Source organism: Condylura cristata, unplaced genomic scaffold, assembly GCF_000260355.1.
Source record: "Condylura cristata isolate star-nosed mole 26May11 unplaced genomic scaffold, ConCri1.0 scaffold00014, whole genome shotgun sequence".
In the NCBI taxonomy this organism is placed as follows: Eukaryota; Metazoa; Chordata; class Mammalia; order Eulipotyphla; family Talpidae; genus Condylura; species Condylura cristata.
Genome location: NW_004567115.1, coordinates 35,516,240 through 35,533,245, shown reverse-complemented (window position 1 = coordinate 35,533,245; position 17,006 = coordinate 35,516,240). Strand labels below are relative to the sequence as shown.

Below are 17,006 nucleotides of genomic sequence, written 5' to 3'. Positions count from 1 at the left end.
ATGAAATGGAAAGACATCCCCTGCTCATGGATCGGGAGAATTAACATCATCAAAATGGCCATCCTGCCAAAAGCAATATACAGATTTAATGCCATACCAATAAAAATCTCAAAGAAATAGAAAAAATGTTGATGAGATTCATATGGAACAACAAAAGACCTCGAGCAGCCAAAACCCTCATGTCTAAGAAAAAACAAAATGGAGGCATTACAATCCCAAACTTCAAGCTATTACACAAAGCCATAATAATCAAAACTGCATGGTACTGGAACAAGAATAGACATACAGACCAGTGGATTCAAATAGAAAACCCAGATATAAACCCACAAGTTTATGGACAGCTAATTTTTGACAAAGGAGCAAAGAAGATACAATGGAACAAAGAAAGTTTGTTCAGCAATGGTGCTGGGGAAACTAGGAAGCTACATGCAAAAAAATGAAACTAAATCACTACCTCACTCCACTCATAAAAATCAACTCAAAGTGGATAAAGACCTAGACATAAGGACGGAAACCATAAAATACTTGGAAACAAAGATGGGCCAAACACTGCACGACATATACTTCAGCGACATCTTTAAAGATAGAGCACCCAATGCCACAATAGTGAAGGCAAGGATAAACAGAAGGGACTACATCACGTTAAAGAGCTTCTGTACAGCAAAAGAGACATTACAAAAAACAGACAGCCTGCCCACTAATTGGGAAAAAATTTTCTCACACAAAACCAATGATAAAGGCCTGATCACAAAAATATATGGAGAACTGGCAAAACTCAACAAAAATAAAGTAAACAATCCCATCAAAAAATGGGCAGAAGAGCTAAAAAGACACTTCTCCAAAGAGGAAATGCAGATGGCCAACAAACAAATGTTCAACATCACTTGTAATAATGGAGATGCAAATTAAAATCACAATGAGATACCACTTCACCCCAGTGAGAATGGTACATCTTCAAACAACTAGCAACACGCTGGCGAGGATGTGGAGAAAAAGGAACTCTCCTGCACTGCTGATGGGAATGCAAACTAGTACAACCACCATGGAAACTGTTTGGAGGTTCCTCAAACTGCTTCACATGGAGCTTCCCTACGACCAATCCCACTCCTAGGTATCTACCCAAAAGACACAAAAACACTGATTCAAAAAGATCCCTGCTTTACTTACAATTGGAAAAACATGGAAGCAGCCCAAATGCCCAAAAGTAGATTACTGGATTAAAAAGATGTGGTACATATATAAAATGGAATATTACTCAACAACCAAAAAAAAAAAAAAACATGTCTTTTGCAGCAACTTGGATGGAGCTGGAAAAGATCATGCTTAGTGAGATAAGCCAGAAAGAAAAAGAAAAAAAAAAAATACCAGATGGTTTCTTTCATAGCAGGAATATAATGGACCAGGCGAGAAAACAATAATAAACAGCCATATACCATAGACATTTTGTGGGGGTGGAGTGGGGAAACGGGAGGGAAGTGCACGGGACTAGGTGATGGCACATGGGTGACTCAGTGATTAGAAACCCACAGGGATTACAACTGAGATGAAAAAAAAAAAAAAAGTACAAAATGATGTAAAAATAAACTATTATAAAAAAAAAAAAAGGAAAGAAAAACCAAGTAGGAAGAGGACTGAAATTTTCAACCTAGATGAAGCTGGAGACTTCAAGCTTCATCACCAATGCCAATGAGTTAATTAATTACATATACATAGGGATGCCTACATAAAACAAATAACTCTGGGTTGGTGGATATAATGAAGTGCTGAGAAGGAAGCACACACCCCCCCCCTTCCTCAATGCTTCTCTTCCATTTGACTGTCACCAGGTTGTAGCTTTTATAAAAACTCAATGTTATTATAAACCTAAATGTTTCCTATGTCTATGAGTTGTTTTAGCAAATTACAGAAAGGACTGTTGGAATCTAAATTCATAGCTAAGTCAGAGAGAAGTGTGTCAGTACTCAAGGGCTTGGCATTTATGACCGGCATTTGAAGTGAGGGCAGTCTTGTGGATCTGAGCTCTTTAACTTGTGGTCCACCCTAACTCTAAGAAGTTAGTGTCAGAATTGAATTGAATTGCAGAATACTCACTTGGTTCAAGGAAATGGAGTTGCTTGGAATCAGAGCTAAACTCCTCAAATTAGACAAAAAAATTAAAACTGTGAAACTAACCTATTTTTAGTTTCCTTTACACCATGAGAGTTATGATTCACACTGTTAGGAGGATAGATAGAAAAGTTATCATTGGAACTAGCATCTTGCTCTTCTTCTTCTTCCTCTTCATCTGTCCGAACAATTCCTTCAGAGAGGTACCCATCCTCATCTCCTTCTTCATCTAGTGCACACTGGGTAGAACCTCCCCAAGTTGCCATTGTTCTAGGAATTAAATAAAACAAGATCATTGTGGAGATAAACTAAATACTTTATCAATTACTATGTACTAGATTTTGTACCAAATATATTACATATATATATACATATATATGCATTTGTGTATGTATAAAAAATTTGTTTCAGCACAGTAACTACAAAACAGCTGATACTTATCTCCACTGCTGTTACACAGAATATGTTTACTGTGCCTTCCACAAAACTGTTTCAAATTAATTACGACAGTAATCATACCCCCTGTAAAGTTTATCAAACTAAACACTTCCCCTTCTCCAACTTCCAACTCTCCCTGTGATAAGGCTGCCTGGCTAACAGGCCTTAGAAAGGTGATTTTTAAGAAAATAGTTTAATCAACTCTTACTTTTCTGTTCTACTTTGCTGAGGAGTATATAAGTTTTCAGATCCATCACTTCTCAATGAAACAGTCACTGGAGATGTTGTTTCAGCCAGACCTTGCCTCCTCTGATGCTCTGCCATCAGAGCTTCAAGCTGCTTTCTTCTCTGTCTCAGCTCTTCCTTTAACATCTCATGTCTTCGCGTTTCTGACCACAACTGTTATTCCAAATTAGAATCAAGTTAGTGTAAATTTTGGATTTGATTTAGTCTTAGAAAATAAGACGAATAGAATTAGTACCACAAAACTTTCTATTTTCACTCTATCCTTTTTTACACTTCAGTATCTTTGTATACTAAGTAGTATTTTAATGAATAAGGAAAAATTAGGCCAATATTCATTTAATGAAAAAAAAAACCAGCACCAATATATACTTGAACAATATTCAGAGTTATGATGTATTTTAAAAATTACATATGAATAAATGCCAAAGGATAGGTCTCTCTAACTTTACTATTTGCTATATCCATCACATAATTCTGCCAAATATTAGCTAATAAACAGAAAGACTATTTTAAAAAGATCCCAACTTAATTACTTTTGGAAGTATTATTTCTTCCCCCAATTAAAAGATATAAAACAGACTACATTTAAAAATCAGTCTCATGACTTAAAGATGTGACTTAAAGCTCAGAAGTAATAGAGCACAATGTATAATACCTCATTATCTGCTACTGAAGAGTCTTCAGGCTCAAAAACAGATTTGCTTGTACTAGTTTCATTTTCATTAATAACTGGGGTTGAAGTAACAGCTGGCATGTATTTTTTTGTCGGACAATTACTGGCACCAGTGGCTGAAAGCTAAAAAAGAATTAGTAAAAACTATTAGGAGAAATTAAAGTAGTTATGTTAATTTCATAAAGAAGTTACTTTCATTACTAGAGTTCTAATACCCTGTTTATTTTATTATCAGACCTGAATTGCTATCATGACCCAAAGTAATACTGACATAGGAAAACAAACATGAATATTCCAGCTAAAGTTGATTAGTAATAACCCTTAAGAACAAGAAAGAAGAGGAATAAATTTCATACACAAAATCCAACACTGGCATATGGTCCTCTGGACACTACTCCAATCAGAGAAAAGGATTAGATAAAATAGAAAAGGTTAAGTGCCTAGAAAATTTGTATTTAAAAACACTTGATACGTTTCCCTTTCTTTGAAAAATAAAACCTGACTGAAGAATAAAGCTACCAATCAACTGTAGGAAAAAAAATCAAGAAGAAATGGTATTCTCTTCCCATACTGACCTCCTACTCCTGATTATTTACTGTGGTCAAAGACTGTTTATTCTCTGTTTAATCTGAGAAGCCCATGCATAAAGTATTATATAATAAGCCAAAGTATACATGTTTAGCATTCAAATGTTTTAATTAATTTCCTTAGATAATTCATGGTGGCTTAAGGGTTTTAAGTCTATTTTAAATCAGTAAAGTAGGGAAATACTAATCTATAACTACAAAAGCTCAAATGAGAATATTTTAATAGTTAACAAATGTTTTAAAATTGTATTCTACTGAGTGACAGAAATGATACAATCCAAGTTCAGTCCTCCTATGTGCTATCTTTTCCACAGTGTAAATGTATAGCCCCCTCCCATTTTACCTGTTCTCCTACTAGTTACTTGTCCTCCTAAAAGTACTAGAAAGACAGTACTTTCAACTGCAATTAGATTTTAAAGATCTTTTTTCTGCTAAATGGAAAGAAAAACATTTCCTAATTACCTGTAAGTCAGGACATGCCTTTTGCAGTGCTTGAATTTTCCCTTGAATCTCAATCAATTTCTTTCTTTCTTCCTGCAATTGTTTGAGCTCTCTCTGTTGCTGCTGTAGTTTAGCCTCATAAAATTTTTCTCTACAAATGAATGGACATTATTGTGAACTTCAATATATCTGGTAGCAATAAGCATGTTATATAATATAGCACCTAGGTTAAAAACATCTCTAGAATAATCACTACATTTTAATTAAATATAACTTTAACACACCTGGCCTTTTCATTTACCCCAACATCTTTCTGTGTTTTATTGGCATTTCCTCTAGAGTTATTTGTATTTTGTTTGATGCCTTCTTCTGCTGGGTAGAAATCATCCAAATTTGAAGTATTGGCAGAAATAACTCCTTGCTCTGCTGCATCATCATCCTAAAACAGCACCACTGTATTACAATCTGGATGTTACTTAATTCATACCTTAAAATTACCCATTTGTAAAACATACATAAAAATTAAAGCAGTAGAGAAACTAAATGAATTTTAGAGAACAAGTTTATCTTCTACCAACCCACTCTAAAAGGTTTGCTTCTCTAGTATATGGAATATGTTATAGAGCCTTAAACTTGAAATATAGTAAATTCATTAATAAAAGTAGACTAATATAATCATACCAACATAACTATCAGACATGAATTTTACCTTAAAGCACTATTATTTTTGATAAAACTTTTAAAAAAAGCAGTATTTACCTGCACCATGGCAACAAGATCTTGTAGCTGTCTAAGTTTCTGTTTTGCAGCCATAAGTCTATTGATCTTCTGTTCAAATTCAGCATCTTCTGGAGCCTCATCAACCAAACTGCTCCTAGGACTAGATAAAGAAGCACCACTGACTCTTTCTTCTTCTGCTTCCTCCTCTTCTTCCTCATCTTCATCCTGTACAACATGAATCCCCTGTTCTCCTTCTCTATTATATCGACAATCTGCTGAAAAGAATTATCATCGAAATCATTTTTTATAAAGAGTACTAATGAAAGGGAATTCAATTTCCAAAATACAGCAAAACTGTGAATATATCAATCATACCTAAAGGAGGCATATTTAGAGCCCGTATGTTGGCAGATCTATTATTAATTTCACAATTGGAATTAACCGATCTCCCATCTCTATTATTAGAAACACACTGTGCATTAGAATTACTATTTACTTCGTTCCAGGTGGCAGCTACTGGTGGATTTCTGAAAGAAAAAAGCTTGATTTTATTTAAGATAAATAAAAAGTTTTAAAACTGCAACAATATCAAACCTCATGAATATCACTGACTATATTCTATTTAAATTCAGATCAAACTGAATAATAACTGGCTCTCGCTTTTTATTAACTTTTTGCTATTTGGAAAATTAAGAAGAAAAAAACCTGAAACATTAATTATACCTAAAAATAAAGAAGTGAAGGTCAAGTGAAGTTCATAATTTACTTGCATTTGATCTAATAGCAAATTTACTGAACTACAAAATGAATACTTCCTTATTTATTTTCCTTACAGGGCAAATATGATTATGACAAATATAGCAGATTTATAAGTTTCAGTGAAAGACAACACTCTACTGAGATGGCTATGTTCTCTACTTAAAGTACTAAATTATAAATAAGTTAGAAAATTAAACTTTAAAAAATTACCGAATGTTAGTAACAGGTTCAGAGTTTTCATGCTCGGAATCATATTCTGACTCCTCTGTTTCTTCATCTTTTGTATTTTCATTTACAGCATCTGTCATCATATCTGATGTTTGTTCATAATAATGAACTAGTTCTCTCAACTCATTCAATCTCTTTCGAACTTCATTTAATTTCCTGATAAGTAAAAAATATTAACAGCTTTTTTCTGCAACCTAAAAACTTACATTACTTTCATATAATAGCAGGCAGCATAAAATTTAAACCTAGTCAAACAGTTGGGGGGGGGTGTGACTGTAAGGTAATGAATTTTACACTTAAAACCTCATCACTGTAATTTCTTATGCTGTGTCAGGAAGAAAAGCATTTTCAAGTATCACTTTAAGTATGTATTAATGTTAACAGCATAAAAATGTAAAAAATATTCCCTGGTTTCTGAATAAGTTTTAAAAATGTGAAGTACTGGGTATTCAATTTAAAAATTACCTCTCAGGCAAAATGGGTATGCAGGCATTGACTGCAACATACAGAGATCTACAAATTATATGTTTACCAAAAATAATAAATTTGTTGAGTTTTTCTAAGTGCCAAGAACTATGCCAATGGTTTTTTCTTAAACTCTAAGGCACCTTTATAAGAAGGTATTTTATCATTGATATTTTTCACTTGAAGAATCAGAGGCTTGATGAGGGTAAGATATTTGTCCAAAGTCACACAGTTTTATGAGATACAATTTCCGGACTATCTGATTCTAGAGCCTGGGGTCTAGATTTTTTGAATAAAGGAAAAAATCCTCAGAATTTATTCCCGCTACTTAATTTTAATCTATATAAGTAATGTTTGTAAAAATGTTTTACTGGAGTTTTTCTGTTGGATTTAGATGACCTTCATTTTCACTCTCATTCTGGGAAACTAGAGCTGCAGCAGGGTAAGAAACAGGTGAGGTGAGGCTATTGGGTTCTCCGTTGACAATTGGTGCTAAGCCCACAGGAGCAGAGGGAGCTGAGGCTGTAGTTCTTTGATCCATACTCCTTTGTGGAGAGGCTGAAGAAGGCACAACTAACAAAAAAAAATAAATAAATAAGTATGAAGACCAGTTACTAACATTCACAATTTGACTGGATACATCAAAATTAATAACAGCTTAAATTCTACAGTTTTAAATTTTAGTAATTTAGGGATACAAGAGCCATGCCACTTGTTTAATAATATATCCCTCAACCAAAGTTAAAAACAGAAGTGAAAGAACAAGAAAAGAATGGAGGGTATTAATGGCAACTATGATACTCTACCTTAGGAAAGTATTTGGAGTATGCCTTTTTTTTTCTTTAAAGATTTATTTATTTATGCATATAAGAACTGGGGTACAGGCCAGAAGTGCAGGGAGTGAGAGGATTCACCAGACACATTGGGGAGCAGAAAAGTAAGATCTATTGAAATACACTGCTGAGAGGAGCAGCAGGAGGATTAGGAGAGGTCTGCCGAACCATGTAGGTCACCCCCTAGCTGGGAATGGAACTCGTGCTGCAATGGCTTCAGATAGCTTCATAGTGCTGTGCTTTAACTTATTGCGCCACCAGGGAGGGCACATGCCTATGTTACAGCCGGTTCTTGGGTAAGTTAAAAAGGGTTGCTGTATAATGACGTGCAGTATACCATGTACACATCTTTATGACAGACCCAACAGGTTAGGTCCCAAAGGGTGTTCCAAATCTATAAATCAGAGGAATCATAGCTGACCTTTAAAACTATTCTTGTTTCAAAAGATAAAGCAAAATTGATCAAGTGACTGTGGTATAAAATACTATGAAATACAATTCAGCAATAAACCTGTCTAATTAGTTAATCCTCTAGTCTTTGAAATACATATTAGTTACTTTTCTATATTTTACGCCTTCAGGGAAAATAAATAAGATTAAGAATTTAGCAATTCTACTACTACTTAAAAACTTATCAAGGAACACACCACAATGTTAACAGAAAAGATTCCTTATTTTGCATCCAAAAACAACAACTAACAATTAACTGGAGGGATACAACACTAAGAGAGTCCCACAGCTAGTAGTGAGATTTAAGTATTCTTAGTGCCTAAGACACTAACAAAGATGCACTAGAGGGGACAGGGAGAAGATTCACATTTCACTGGATGGAAGACAGGTGGGGAGAAATACCTGGAGGCTGTGGTCTGGATTGGGAAAACACAATTAGACACCAGTGCAACCAAGTTTCCATCTGTGACCACAAAAGAATTAAGTACCCTGGAATAAATTTAACCCGGTATCTGGAGGAAATAATCCATAAACCTAAAACTATCAGGCATTGTTGAAAGACATAGAAGACACAAAGAGATGCAAAGATATTCCACATTTATAGGTTAGAAGAATTAACATTATTAAAATACAGATTCAATGCAATTTCTAACATAATCTCAGTGACATTCTTCACAGAAATAGAACATAAAACTATGATACTTACTTGCAACTACAAATAAGGCCCCTACTATCAGAAACACTGCTGAAGCAAATGAAGAAATATGGAAGTATCATTCTCCCAACTTTAAATTCTACTACTGATAATAATTAATAAATAGTTTGGTATTGTAATAAAAACAGACACAAAGAGAATGGAGCAGAATTGAGAGACAAAAAAATAACACCTCCTCTGTTCCCCCAACCAATTTACAGGAAGCCAAGAAATTACAAGGGCTTATAAGGAAAGTTAGTAAATGGTGTTGGGGAAAATGGAAAGTCATATACAAAAGAACAAAACTAGACCACTGTCCTAACACTGTCCTCGTAAAAGCAAGTAAGAACAATGAAATATCACCTCATTCTTGTGAGAACTATCTAAAAGGAAATGACAAGCTTGGAGAGAATATAGAGAAGGGAACCCTTTCTCACTACTGGTGGAAATATAAATTGAAAAGCCATTAATGGAAAGCAGTGTAGAGATTTCTCAAAACATTGAAAATAAATTCCATATGATCCAGTTATCTATCCTATCTGAGTATTTACCCGATTTATAAAACAAAAAACAACTAATGTGAAGACAGATACAGGCTCCCATGTTTACTGGAGCATTAGTTACATGAACTGGTAATAACCCAAGAGTTCATCAAGTGACAATGAAGAAAAATGTGTTATTTATACACAGCAGAATATTCAGTCATGAAAAATAAGAGATGATATCCTGCCATGCAACAGCATGGGTGGTATGCTTAAGTGAAATCAGACATATGATTTTATTCATATGTGGTATAGAGAACAAGCAGATGAACTAAATGAAACAAAAACTTAATTAAACCAATTAGTGGCTACCCAAAGGGAGGTGGAGTGGTTAAGTCAGGAGAAGTGGGATAATGGAATGAGGAAGGACAGATTGGATTTTTAACAATGAACTCAATATAGTATATATAAGCACTCATTTCTAAATATGCACAACTGCAACTTACATATATAACACCATAATGCACTGCTACTTCACACACAAAAAATCAAAACCACTGTCACTTTCTCTTTTTCACAGCAATGAAAATTATTTATTGCTCACTTTAATGCCATAGTTGCTGTAGCTATTTCCCATAACACCTCTTCAGTCTATTCCTTGACTGCTATACCTTTTGCTATACCCTTAGATTCCCCATGCAGGGTGGTAAGAATGATTTCTTTAAGACATCAGTGGGCAGAGTCTTTATGTATCAAATGACCACAAGGTCTTGAGTACAACATTAAAATTTTAATGGTTTCTTCTGTTTAGGAAGGCTATTAAGCACTGTGAGTAGATTCTAATCTAAGAAGAGAGCAACAGAGGTTCAGGGAAAATCAAGGAGTATGCTCAGGGTCAAAAAAAAAAAAAGTAAGATTCTTTTGGGGGTTGCAGAGTAACAGGTAATTTGTAAAAAACTAATGAACAGGGACTCCAAGATGTTTCTGGACTTTTCCTTTTCTTTACTAAGATAGTAGCATGGATGTTGAAGATCAACCAGTTGAGGCTACCCCTACTGAGTTGAATTTCTGATGTAAAAGTAGCTATCACTAACTAGCAGAAATCAGGCTTGAGAAGACAGTATAAGGAAATCAAGTGAGAACTAGCAGCTAGATATGAATTAAACAAATAAAACTTGTGTAAGGCAGGAAAAATAGGTCCCACAGCTTACCTAGGAAGACCACTGCCTTTCCTATATAACATAACTGGTGTAACTAGAATGACTATGCCTTTCGTAGTCCCTCTGAGATGACTATTCTATTTTTCATAGAATTTACCTTTACAGACTTTCCACATTAAACCATATGTACTATGTAAGCTTTTTATCTTTTTCATATAAATTTATAAATCAGATCCATAGGTTTTAAATCAAAGTAATAATTTAAGATTTGGCTTTAAAAGAAAATTGTGCATATTCTACAAACAATATTATTTCACCAAAGTATCTAATAGTTCTTTTTTTTCTGACTCTCCCTTATTAAAATCCTATGCTTATTAAAATCAGGTCTATCTTTCAAGGTTCAACTTTCTTCTCTCTCTTGTCTGAATTATAGCTCTACTTGGCTTTTATATAATGTCTTATTACTTAAAAAGTCTTCAACTTCAAGTCTTATTTTTTCACAAAAAAAAATTGTGTTATTCTTAAGGAATATGGGATCACTTAATTCACCAATTATTTTACTATATAACTAGCATGCACCAGCATATGTACTCATGTGTACTTTAGTTGAGCCAGATTTACTTACATGATGAATTGTTCAGATGCTGATCTCGAAGGGTATGAAGTTCTCCAAGCAGTTTGTCCATTTTCTGTTTCTTTTCCTGTAACACTCTCATTTTGCTAAAAAGCTGAACTTTCTCATCCGGTAAATGATCTGAAACAGATGGATTCCTGCTCTGGGAAGCCTCCCGAGTTAACGAAAGACTTTCTGCCTGTCTTCTATTGTCTGGAACAGCTGGAGGCTATGTATATATAAATGTATAAAAAAAAAAAAAGGAAAATTAAGACTAGTGCAATTTAGGGTTGCATCTTTAATTTAAGGTTGCATCTTTATTTATAAAATGAAATATTTGCCAAGGTTGTGCTAGTGGTTACGGGTATGTCTTTTCTATTTCTTTTTGCTCCTAATATGCCACATAATGAGTATATTATGTGTACACACATAAGATGTGTAAGCTATTCTAGACACATTTAACCTCACACTGGTTTTGGAGTCACTGGATATTACTACTACCTGGACCTAAATTAAATGCTATACACACTTGAAAATGGATAAATCTTCAAATAATTTATTTTCCCTTTGCCATCTTTTGAGATTATCAAATTTAATTATTTCATCTTATCTATCAGTTTTGCTACTTCTTTCTGTATCCCTGTAGCTAAAAATTATGAAACATTTCAAAGTACCCACTGAAGCTTTCTGACTAATCACATAATGAATAATCACTATCAGGCTTTGTGAAATCTTAAATATCTTGATACATCTGCATTAGTTCCATTTATTTATTTTGCATAGAACTGGGGTATAGGCCAAAAGAGTGTGTGTGGGGTGAGAGGATTTACCAGAGACAGAGTAGGGAGCAAAACAGGCAGATTTCTGAAATACACTCATGCTGAGAGGAACAATGGGAAAAGGAAGAGAGGACTGCTGCATCATATGTGGGTCAGCACTCTGGCCAGAGGTCAAATTCAAGCCAAAGCAGTGACAGCATTAACACTTAAGGCGTAGGCCTTGAGGGAGGCCCCATCAGTTCCATTTAATTTTAAGAAAAGTAACAAGTTACAGGTAGCTAAAGCTTTACATGTTATCATTCACCAATTCCATTATTCTCTCGAGAGATAACCACAATATAGAATTAAGTATTTACCATTCTTATACATGTTTTTATTTTCTAACTCCTATGGGTTAGAATATATAAACATTTTAAAAATAAAGTAAGTGATATTCTTCTTGAACTCCTACTTTTTATTCATTAGCTCTGGTTTATTTACTTTTAACTGGTATATAGAATTTCACACTATGTATATATGATAATTTATCAATCCATTTCATGGACATTTAGATTATTTCTGGTTTTGTATTAACAAAATGTTGCAAAGAATGTATATTCAAATTTTGTATTGCATAATTTACAAAGATCATCAATTTATTAACTCTGAAATTAAGCTAAAGAATATTCTTAAAATTGTCAGTAAAATATACAAGAATATATCCCAACACAACTAGGTTCAGTTTAAAGGTTGTAGCCATTACCAATCTTTAAAAGGAAAAAAGAATGACATCTAGTAACATAAAGATTCTACTTATTACATCATTAAATGCAGATTTGCTTCTAATTTTGTGTTTTCAAAATTTAGTCCCCAAATTATCAGCATTGGAATTATGTGTCAGTAAGCCCAATGACAAGGAAGATGCATTTTATTAAAGCATTGTGTATGTGTGTTTATGTTCAGTAGTTTGTGAACCACTAATTCAATTAATGTAATTATAAACTCAAATTATGTAAAAAGATACCTGAGAGTCACGAAGCTGATTATGAAATCGCTGAATTAAATCATTCAATTCTTCATTTAGTTCAGATGTGATACTAACTCCAGATAAACTGCCTGTAGTTTCTGTTACAACTACAAAGAAAATTAACAATTAGTCACTAAAACAAATGCACTACCCTTTCTGAGAAAATAAAAATAAATTTGGAAGGAACACAAGGAAATTAAAAAAAAAATCTCACCTAACATAATTTGAAACTAATTAACTCTTATATTTATCCACTAACTTATCATTTTATGAAGTTTCCAGCTTACTGAAAACAAAGGGATACTAACAAATGTAGGTCAGCTGTTCATCTCTTTCTATCCCAACACATAAGATTACTATTATATCCCGAGTAAAAGCAGTGACTCCATGTAGTGGGGCACAGGCAAGTTGGTTGGGAGGAAAAAGGGGAGCCTGAAAAAGCACAGCTGATACTGTCTCAATCCCTACCTTCTCCAAGAAAAGCAATGCCCTAGTACAAGAACTGACAAACTTTTCTTAAAGACTCAAATAGTGAATGTTAGACTTTGTGAGAACAGATTCTATCTCAATGACTCAAAACAACCACACTGTAGGACAAAACAAACACAGATAATACATAAACCAAGGGGTATGGGTTGTGTCTCACAAAAGTTTATTTCATGCAGTGGGTCAAATCCAGTCAGCCATAGTTGACAGAGTAGAAAAGGTAACTTATTGAAGAAATTACCTGTAATCAAGCCTTATACTAAAAAGCCATAGTTTCTAACTTCCTAAGGCTATGGATCCTTGTGACAATTCTGAAAATAATTACTGTTCTGCTACCCCAAAGTGCCATTCTTATTCTTTTCAACTCTGAGATACAATAAATTACTTCTTTTCAAGGAAAATACTAGTTTTGTTTCACTGAGATATCAGAATTTAAGGGTTGGAGAATCCCACTTATCTAGTCCAAATTCCAGTTTGAAAAGAAAAAGCTAAAGTCTAGATAACTCACGATTTGATAGCAAGGTAGCATTCTCTAACATTACAATTATGTTACCTCTCTTACAGATATACTATTAAAAACTATAAATTTGATTTTTCATCAGTTTTCCCCTGAAAAGTATCATAAATATAAAAGGAAAGTAACTTCAAAATTACTAACCAAAAATTTTTTTGAAATAGTATATAAAGTAAATTAATTTTAACTCTTGTTAATCCTATTCCTGGTCTCTTCCTCATAAAAACAAATTTTTTAAAAAAAGAAATTATCTGCTAAATTTAAAATGAAAGTTCATGTTCAGCGCTAGAAAAACCTGACCTAGAATTCACGAGATCTGACTCTACTAAAATCCAACATAAGCCTAGATAACTTGTGTGTTGAGTTCCTTCCCTATAAAATGGGAATATAGAAGAAAGCACTAACAGCTACCCATAATTTTGTGATGATCAAAGGAGGGGATATAAATACAACTATTTGAAAGAACATAACCAAGTCTGTGAAATCTGGTATTCCAAACTTTGGCAGTTAAACTAGTTTAGCTAGTTAAACTAGTTGTGTGTGTGTGTATATATATATATATATATATATATATTTATGTGTCTGTATGTGTGTGTGTGTATTTTTTTTTAAAGTTTAAAAGGTTAGTTATTAACTGATACTAACTGGTTGTTATAATACTTTTTATAACCCTAAATTACCTATTTCCTAAATATAAATGTAGAATTTAAAGACATTTTGGATATTATAAAGGAAAAATGAGAATGAAAATCTATATATTTATTACTATGTTCTATACTACAGATATCACATACTACCATGTAATAAAAAATAAGTTACCTACAATTTATAAAATGCCTGATGAAAACACAAAAATAAATTATATGTAACAGAAAACTGAGCCAGTAGACAAAGTGTGGACAGTAGGGTAAACTGAATAAGGACAGGGTAATCTCAGTGAGGACCTAAAATAGAGACCTCCTGGAAGTAAATTATACTAGGATGATTTGTATAGATTGAGAATAGACCTTAAATTTATTGAGTTTTAGTATGTAGCAATTTGTTTTCTGCTCAATGATAAACTCTTGAAGGTAATGAGAAAAACTACAATAGTAAGACTAAAGAATTCAATTTCCACCAAAATGATAAACAACTATGTGGAGAGGAAGAACATTTCTAAGTCTACGTAAGGCTATATAGGCTATATATTCAAAGAAACTATTGCATACAATAGAATATCTAACTGAAATAACTACTATTGACTTCAGAAGTTAAAGAACCTCTAAAAATTTATTTACTACTTACTTTTTTTTAAACATTTCTTTGGTAGGCAAGAAAAGTACAAGATCTCAGTTGAATAAAATATAAAAAGGGGAAATAAAGCCATCAAGGGGCTTTTTCAATCTGAGATAAAAACACAAAACTATAGTCTGTCCCTTTTACCTCTTAAAGGTACTTTCTGATGAAAAGGAGAACGAGATGGCTGTCTGCACGTTACAGTATGATGGCCTCGAGTTGTCCCTGCAACCTTTTCTGCATAACCAGAGAAAAGTAAGGACAGGGTAAGCCTCACACGTAGGTTTCTAAGCTAGTTATCAATCAAGAAATGATAATATGATTAACTAGCATCCACCTTATTGAATCTTGCTTACAAAGACAACACTTTTAAGTCTGTAGCATACCAGAATCATCCATCACAGCAATAGCTTGCTCTGCTTTATGCTGCAGAGCAAGAAGGGCAGCTTGCCGTCCCTGTAGAGCTCTCAATTGTTCCTGCTGTTGTAACATCTTTTTTAGTAAATCATGCTGTTTCTTCAAATTTTCTATCTCTTCTGTAGGTTCCTGTTGAGGGTCTCTGGCCTAGAAAATAAAACCAATGATACTTATATCCGACTATTAACATTCATGTTTCAATTACCAATGGCAAAGTATATATACATTTAGTAATAAATCCTACATACTGTTTTAGTAGGCTTGAAGGAAAAGAAGTAAAAATACACATATAGCTCTGACATTAAGCGTAATTTCATTGTAAAAAGCAGAAACTATCATAGCTAATTACTAAGAGAAATTCCCAAAGGAAGTTAAGTAACAAGAGCACACAAATGAAAGACAAAAAAAAAAGGGGGGGGGGGGCCAAGGACAGAAATATTTAAAATACATGTTTTAGGTTTCTGATAAACTTAATGTGAAAAGCTTTAATGTAACTGCATCATATTATATAAGCATTCAACAAGAGAGAAAATTTTATATTTTTTATTAAGAATACCATTACTATTTTTCCTTTAAAATATGCTCATGAGGGAGCAGGAAGACACAAAAACCTATAGAGGAATACTATGGGTGCTGTGGTGGTAGGAGATCTATGGTGACCACACCTGAGGAAAGAAATCCTTAAAAAAATTAACAAGAATGTAAAACAATGGTACTTCATTAGTAATAATTAAAAAAATGCTTGCTTAGCTCAATCTAAGGACATAAAATAGAGCAGCTTAACATTCCCACCAACAGCTAGATTATCACTCTGCCTAACTAGTAGAGAACAGATTAGAGGTGTCACTTAATAAAAAAATTATGAAATTTTAAGAGTTAATAGTTAATCTATTCAAATGTTACCCAAGGAAAAAAAATGTCAATTAAAGCACCAATGCAAAAACATTGACAAGCAAATTAGCATGAAATTTATAGCATGATGTCACTTTCATCATTGACTTGTCTCTTGGAAAAAAAAATCCAATAGTTTATGCTTTTACTTAATTGCATGTTAAATATCACTATTAATCTAGGAATATTTAGTCAAATATAAATTTACATTGCTATCAACTTTTTACCAGGGTTATATAGTTACTAAGTTTCCTTAGTAGTGAAAGTTACTGTGTGAAATAAAGAAGGTAAATGATTTCTTTCCAAAGAAAATATTCACTGAAATATTTTCCCGGTGTACATTCAATTCCTTCAGAAATTACGGTGGACATAGAGGAATTCTTTCCTGGGTAACAATCTTTACTAATACTATGCAAAAACTCCTTCTAACCCATCCAAGCAGAACTCATCAGTAATGTAAGTAAGAAAATATGAGTAACTTGGAAATATTTCACACTGTAAGTTTGCAATCAATAGTATTAGTAAGCAAATTTAAGTACATGGCTCAAAATTAAGCCACTGCAATAAGATCAAATAGGTAGTGAAATACTATGATTAGGATATTTGAAGTCTAAAATAACTCTCAAAAAATCACTGGTGAAATTTAAAGCCAGATTCAAATAGTTACAGATTACTGTATAAGAACTTAGAGAAATTTCCCCCATGTTCATACTAATCAAATACTAGAGCAAAATATCAAGAGG

At 33.3% G+C, this 17,006-nt stretch overlaps 1 protein-coding gene across 11 annotated transcripts in view; it reads right to left on the bottom strand.

The window, feature by feature from the left end:
• PCM1 (pericentriolar material 1) overlaps nt 1-17,006 on the bottom strand; it is a 74,801-nt gene that overhangs the window by 41,593 nt on the left and 16,202 nt on the right. For all 11 annotated transcript variants that reach the window (XM_012724894.1, XM_012724892.1, XM_012724893.1 and 8 more), the window contains 12 exons: nt 15,342-15,519; nt 12,678-12,787; nt 10,908-11,124; nt 7,035-7,236; nt 6,181-6,354; nt 5,587-5,738; nt 5,251-5,486; nt 4,776-4,930; nt 4,513-4,642; nt 3,446-3,586; nt 2,753-2,943; nt 2,173-2,376 (listed from right to left, as the gene is read on the bottom strand). In XM_012724894.1, coding sequence (XP_012580348.1) covers nt 2,173-2,376; nt 2,753-2,943; nt 3,446-3,586; nt 4,513-4,642; nt 4,776-4,930; nt 5,251-5,486; nt 5,587-5,738; nt 6,181-6,354; nt 7,035-7,236; nt 10,908-11,124; nt 12,678-12,787; nt 15,342-15,519 — 2,090 coding nt within the window. The remainder of the gene's footprint in view (nt 1-2,172; nt 2,377-2,752; nt 2,944-3,445; nt 3,587-4,512; nt 4,643-4,775; nt 4,931-5,250; nt 5,487-5,586; nt 5,739-6,180; nt 6,355-7,034; nt 7,237-10,907; nt 11,125-12,677; nt 12,788-15,341; nt 15,520-17,006) is intronic.